Raw genomic sequence first — 6,903 nt, 5'->3', positions numbered from 1 at the left:
ACTCAACTTCAACGAACCAACTACGACAACATGGACACCACACTCAATTACGGAAGCACCGTTGGCGACAACTCCCTAGCTATTAGGGAGAAATGATGACAAATCTATCAAATACCGCCAGACCTTCCATCTGACCTTCACATTAGCCACCATTGCATCATGTCAGCACTCAAAGACCCTAAACACCTCAGAGAAATCGTGGGAGACCTCGAAGACAGGCTAACGCACCTGAATGTGGATCAGAAGGCGTTTCAATCGGGCAGGTCATTGATTTTCTTGTCAATTGTTATATTTTTAACTTTATATTATAATATTATTTTTCATTAAGTATTTAATTTAATTATTTATAAATATAAAATATAAAATATAAAATAAAAAAAACACTGCGTACATGCGCCACATGCATTGGCGCATATACATGATGTAGTGTATGCATACGCTAATGCAATTGGCTTCAAGACATGCATGCGCCCAACCAAATGACGCCTATGCTCATTTGAAAATTTACAAGGCATGCATGCACCCTACCAAACGGCGCATTTGCTTGAAAATTAGATGCGTCCAACTGTCGCATAGATAATGAAAGATGATTATTTTCGTAATTATTTTAAAAAATAGATTATTTTAGAATTTAAATTAAAAAATACGGTTATTTAAAAAAAAATCCATTTCCTTTTATTTATTTATTTATTAATAAAAATTGACTGTATGCATCTAAACTAGTGTTTGTTCACCCATCAAAGCTCCAACTTCAAATGCAATTTTTCCAGAAAATCTCTAATGGTGAAAGCATTATCTCTAACTCACCACCTCTCCTTCCTCCTACCTCACCCCCATTCCCGATTCACAACTTCTTCTAGATTCTTCCATCAGCTTTCCATCACAAAATCACCATTCCCACTCCGATTCCTCTCCACAACCCCAACCCCCTACCCTCTCCAATACGAACTAATCATAAACCGCCCCGACCTCCCCAAACCCAACCGCCACCGTCGAACCGCCAATCCCCCCAACTCACCCGAACCAAACCAACCCGACTCGCTCCATGACTGGGCCGACGATAAACTATCCACCGAACCCGGTTCGTCTGAACTCGATAAAGCCAAGAGGAAATACTACAATAAACGGAGGAAGAGAATGTATGGATCCGATTCCGATGAAGATAATCGGAGAAATGAGGAACAGTTTGTGGAATTGAAACGTGAAGTGGTGGAACTGAGAAGTTTGCCTAGGAGAGAAGAGGAATTGTATTTTTACGATGCTTTTGCTTATCCCTGGGAGAAAGATAAACATTACAAAATGGTTTATCAATTGGAGAAAAAGTTTTTTCCTCATCAGTGTTTGGATAAAGCTTTTCTTCAACCAGGTCAATCAAATTCAAATTCAGTTTCAGTTTCAGTTTCAATTTCAAATTCAGTTTCAGTTTCAAATTTGAATGAGAATGAGAATGTGAATGAGAATGAGATTGCTAGGGTTAGAAACAAGAAAGTTGGTGTTATTGGTGGGGAGAATGAAGATAAGAAGGTTGGTGATGGTGATAACAAGTTAGTGTTTTTCGAGGAGAATGTGAAAGGGGAAGAAGACAGAAAAAAGGGTGAGAATAAAGATCATAGTGAGAAGAAGGTTGAGGAGTTTTTTAAGGGTTTGAAGAAAGATGTTGAAGTTGTCGAGCCGTTTTTTTCTTCAAGGAGGACTGGTCTTCCTCCTGTTTGGGATTCTCCACACGGGACAGTGCTTTTGATTAACAAACCTAAAGGTGAGTGACTGAGTTAATTTCATTATAGCGAGAATTGTTTATGTAGGAGAATTTAAACAAATTGCTTATGTTCTGTAATTGGCTGTTTAGTATCTACTGCGAGAATTGTTTAACCGTGGCTATAGCGTAGAAGAATTTAAACAAAACACTATTGTTGCTTAATAGGCTATTTAGTACAAAGCAATATTTAATTGCAGCTATAGCGTAATAGAATATATAAACAAATTGCTATTGTTCTGTAATGCACTGTTTAGTCTAGTACATGTCAGCTATAGCGGTGCTAATGGGCTAGTATTATAGGATAGGAGAATTCAAACCAACAACTATTTTCTGCAATCTGCAATTGATGACAATGCTATCACACTGTTGCAGACTTGGACCGTTCAGACAGTTCATGTTCCAACTCTATGTCTTGGACTCATTTGTGAAGTTGAAATATAAGCCGTCTGAAGGCTGAGATTGCGGGGTTATCCTGATGGTTGGAATTCTCGCTTGGTTTCATTTTGCTTTCTAGTTGATTTACTTTTGGGGAATTACAAGAGTTAGTCGTTATTTTGTATTTAACATATGCAAGTTGTAGAGAATAACTATCATTATTCATTACACTATTCATGATGACTGAATTAGCTCGACATTCAATGAATATGACATTATTGTCATTTGCAATAATGCAGCACTGAGTGATGGTTCGTGTTGTATAGGTTCATTGTTATTAAGTATGGTTTTTTTGAAATACTTGAAAGTGTTTTTTTTAGATGTGTAGATGAAAGTACAAATAAAATGTGAATTTGTGGCAGGTTGGACTTCATTCACAGTTTGTGGAAAGCTGCGTCGCCTTGTTAAAGTGAAAAAGGTTTTTTCTTTCCCACAGTACATATGTATTTAAGTTCACCTTTTTCGTAGACTTATAGTATTAATTATTTACAGGTTGGCCATGCTGGAACTCTTGATCCAATGGCAACTGGTTTATTGATTGTTTGTGTTGGCAAATCAACAAAACTGGTGGATAGGTGATTACGTTAAATAGAGTTTTGTTTTCATTTATTTTAGTGCTAAGTATTGGAGCATGTTTCACAAGTCAATCATACAGTTTTTGTTTTAGTCAAAATGTTGGATCTGGATGAGTTTTTCTGAATCATTGTTTTTTTCTGCTTTAGATATCAAGGGATGATTAAGGGTTATAGTGGGGTTTTCCGCTTAGGGGAGGCTACTTCAACATGGGATGCTGATTCACCCGTGAGTTTATTTGTTTTACCTATGTGCAAGTTTATGAAGCTGTAAATAAAAGAGTATATCAATTGACAAAATTTAAAATGGAAAGTACTTTTTTGCTCATCAAATTGGTCACGAATTCGCATATAAGTGATCATGAGAGTCAATTCATCTTCAGTTCTCAACCTTTTTGGAAAAAATTGGGAATACAAACATGTCCTTCAAAATCCTATAATTGTCATCCAGGTGTTGAATACTGTCAAATTTAGAGGCTGCATGCTATTTCCCCACGAAGCACATACACATATACAAACACAGGATACGGCACTGACACACCCACACCAATAATAGTTTGAGAAAGTGAAATATTTGAACGTAAGTACATGTGTTAGAAGTTAAGTTTAGTTGCACGGTTGGGAGGAGAAAGCTATTTCCTTTTATAAAGTTAAGTTTTGTCAAAGATCATTTATTATCAATGCATTAAAGGGACCAATCAATAATGGAATCTTGAAAAATCACTCAACCCTATAACCTCCAAGAACCGCTCAGTTCAAAAGGTTTAGCTATGCTTATCAGGCGAGAGATAAATTAGTGACTTTTGGTGTTATCAAATATTTGCAAGTGCGCCGCTATGGCGAATATACGTGGCGGTTTTTGGGCTCGCCGCAATGGTAAATATCGTTCGATATTGCGGGGTTTTCCGCTATAATCCATTATAGTGGCGCCGCAAAGTGTCTGATATGGCGGGATTTTGGCTCCTCGCCATGGACCACCATCTGCCATGGACAACACCGATGACTTTTAGATCCTCTAGAGTTTTTAACTTGAAAGTCTGTTCTAATTAGAATGGAGATAGTATTTAACAAATATCCAACTCTAGAATCTTTGCATTAAGGAGGCTGTCAAACATTTAAATAAATGTTTGATCAAAGTAATGTCTATATCTGTGTCTTAAACCACAACTTTGAACAGACATACAACTGTATTCTGTAATCTATCTGGTGCTTGAACCTTGAATGATTTGAATGATTTGAATATAATGAAAATGGTGTAATAAGAGCAGTTTAAGTCGTTATACGCAAGTATTATTGGAATGAAGAATATCAATATCAAGCTTGGATTAATGCATCCAAATCATTGTAATGTGACTCATGATAGCCATAACTAGGAATTACAATCGATATGGCAATTTATGTTTTGACTTTAAGTTTTTAACTACATACAATTTTTTTACTCATAGGCCAGCTTAATATGTAGGTCATTCAGCGTGAGCCATGGGAGCATATCAAAGATGAGGACATAAAGAAAAGTGCCTTGTCCTTTTGTGGGGAGATTTGGCAAGTTCCTCCTATGTTCTCTGCTATTAAAGTAAGAACAATTACCATTCTTGAACCACTTACTTTTCATAATTTCTATAAATTTTTGATGTTGGATGAGGTCTAAACTAATTTAAATTTAAGTTATTAAATATGTCATACCAGTAATGGGTTTTCAACTTAGACAAGCTGTTATTTTATGCATCCATATGATCAGCATTTTGCTTTGTATCTAAAGCAGTTCAGCATTGTGAAATTGTAACATGACTTTTGTTTATCATTTATAAAGGCTGGATTTATGATGGAAGCAATTTCATGTTAAATCCATATAGTTAAACCTCATCCACTGCGAAAAATGCTTCTTGTAGTACCTTGTCTAGTTCCTTACAAGTATGACTGCTTTGTGATAGGTTGGAGGTGAAAAGATGTATGAGAAAGCAAGGAGAGGAGAAAGCATTGAACTTTCGCCTAGACGAATTTCAATTTTCCAATTTGACATAGAGCGTAGCTTGGACGACAGGTAACTTGGGAGCCTCCATTTTTTATTCCCTTTTTGCTTTTGAATAATGATTTAGGTTGACCATTGATAGAATTTGAAGTCAACACCGGTAAAGAGCTACATCTATGCACTAACTTGACCATCGAGCCCTTTGCTAGTAATAATCTATTTAATCCATAAAAAAGAACCAAAGTTATCTTGAGCATTCAAGAATCCAATTTGACTACAAATCTTTAGGATTTGACTCTTCCAAGGCAAGTTATTCACTTTAGAGAGTAAAATAAGTAATCTCAATTCAAGTATTGATTAGAAAATCAGCGGTTGATATTTTAACACATTCATGATTTGTTATTCGTGTCCATAACACCAACTGTTGATGACTTGATTCATTCATCAACAATTGGAACTACTTACTTTACTCTCTAAAGTGAAAGCTAACTTGAGTTAAATCCAAATCTTCAACCCTTTTCCCATTGCATCTCCTAAGTAACATAATTGGTCAGAAAAGAATGGTATTTTTCTGTCTAATTTCCCCGGAGATATCTATTCAATTGTATTTTCTAGTCTATACTTGCATTGGATCTAGCATAGAATTCTGTTCTTGCAATGAAGAAGAAACAAAGTTTGATTTCTCTGAGATACCAGCCTAACAGCTTTGCACCTCCAATCAGTTATGTGTTTTAGTAATCATATTATCCATCAGTGTTGTCACAAGAGGACCTTTCTCCTCATAAAAATATTTTCAAAATAATCTGTTTAGATTTTGTAGTTAATTTGTTCGTTTTGGCCCTGATATACTTGTTATACCTTTTTCAGACAAAATTTGATTTTTAGAGTGACTTGCTCTAAAGGGACATATATTCGGTCACTCTGTGCAGATTTTGGGAAGGCTCTTGGCAGGTATTAGTTTCTGTGAGAAACATTACATAACTTGTAGAAATTGAGTCTCACACTGTTCGTCATTTCTTTGTTGTTTGATTTAACCTCTATAATTAGTCTTATGATCTGATGCTATTTATACCTAAGCAATTAAAGTTTTGTTGCTAATATATTTGCTTTGATATTTGTAGCTGTGCCCATTTAACGGCTCTCCGAAGAGATTCAATTGGTAAGCGATCTTACTCATTGACTTTCAATTCAATTCAAAAGTGATTGTCTCTATGGTTCATGTGTAGTGTAGCTAGCTATAGTAACTGTAATGAAATCTTCTTCAGGACAATATTTAGCTGATGATGCATGGGAGTTTCAAGAGCTGGAAGAGTCTATCACCAAAACTTATCTTTAACTTCTCTGTTTCTCCACCCTGTAACATGCAGTTTTCTTTTTTGGTAAACATGTTTATGTACCAATTCTTAAGCATATTATGGCCCTCTCTGAAATTTTTTAACTTTCAGAATTCATTTTTGAGTTGGTATGTAAAATTGAGGGAAAGGGTCTGTGAAATTCATTCATTCATTATTTATATACCTTCAATGTCCCTCAACTTACATCTTTGGTGGTTGTTGTCGCTGTAAAATACTTTCAATGGAATCCTTATCCTGTTATTGGAGGAAGGGAACTTGATGAAGGGAAATAATATTCTCAATGTGTAACTTGATCAATGTATTTTACTAGAAGTATGATGTGTTTTCTCTTTCTTCCAACGGGCATTTGACAGTTTTTCTGATTGTGTTTCTTTACTAAATTTTGTAAACATAATTTATAAATCATTTTGTAGAAATAGACGAACAATAAGTTGTTGTGCTAATCCTTTATCCTTTTTGGGTGATAAAATCATTTTTTTAAAAAATTACATATATAAACTTATAAGACACCACGATACACTTTCTGAAAGATTTGCTGTCTTTAGAACTAAGAAATCGAACTTGTTATAAATAGTATAAAATCATATATATTCAAATTCACCATATTCAAATTGATCATATTGCGTCACAAAATACATTTTCGGATTCTATATGAATTTCTACAAAATGCATTTTCGGAATTGTTCATTGTTCATTTCAATTTGTTTTTGAATTTTTTTTGTTATTGTTTGCATTAGGTATTGTGCAACTTGATGTTTTCTCCAATCCTATTGTGTCTATGAATGTCAAAAGTGTTAGGAGGTAGATGTTGGCAAT

General features: G+C 35.0%; 1 protein-coding gene across 1 annotated transcript; it reads left to right on the top strand.

The window, feature by feature from the left end:
• The first annotated feature begins 710 nt into the window (after positions 1 to 710).
• LOC127118896 (uncharacterized) lies at positions 711 to 6,419 on the top strand. Its single transcript, XM_051049137.1, has 9 exons — positions 711 to 1,756; positions 2,554 to 2,609; positions 2,684 to 2,766; positions 2,914 to 2,992; positions 4,226 to 4,336; positions 4,695 to 4,804; positions 5,600 to 5,683; positions 5,854 to 5,891; positions 5,998 to 6,419. Exons 1-9 carry the CDS (start codon positions 781 to 783, stop codon positions 6,066 to 6,068), a joined length of 1,608 nt encoding a protein of 535 aa, XP_050905094.1. The 5' UTR covers positions 711 to 780; the 3' UTR covers positions 6,069 to 6,419.
• Positions 6,420 to 6,903: the final 484 nt, after the last annotated feature.

The sequence above is a fragment of the Lathyrus oleraceus genome, chromosome 1, assembly GCF_024323335.1.
Source record: "Lathyrus oleraceus cultivar Zhongwan6 chromosome 1, CAAS_Psat_ZW6_1.0, whole genome shotgun sequence".
In the NCBI taxonomy this organism is placed as follows: Eukaryota; Viridiplantae; Streptophyta; class Magnoliopsida; order Fabales; family Fabaceae; genus Lathyrus; species Lathyrus oleraceus.
This window is presented reverse-complemented; position numbering and strand designations above follow the sequence as displayed.

Coding starts and splice junctions, on each gene's coding strand:
- LOC127118896 (XM_051049137.1), top strand. CDS start 781: ATGGTGAAAGCATTATCTCTAACTCACCACCTCTCCTTCCTCCTACCT. Junction 4,337..4,694: donor CTATGTTCTCTGCTATTAAA/GTAAGAACAATT, acceptor GCTTTGTGATAG/GTTGGAGGTGAAAAGATGTA. Junction 5,892..5,997: donor TCTCCGAAGAGATTCAATTG/GTAAGCGATCTT, acceptor AATCTTCTTCAG/GACAATATTTAGCTGATGAT.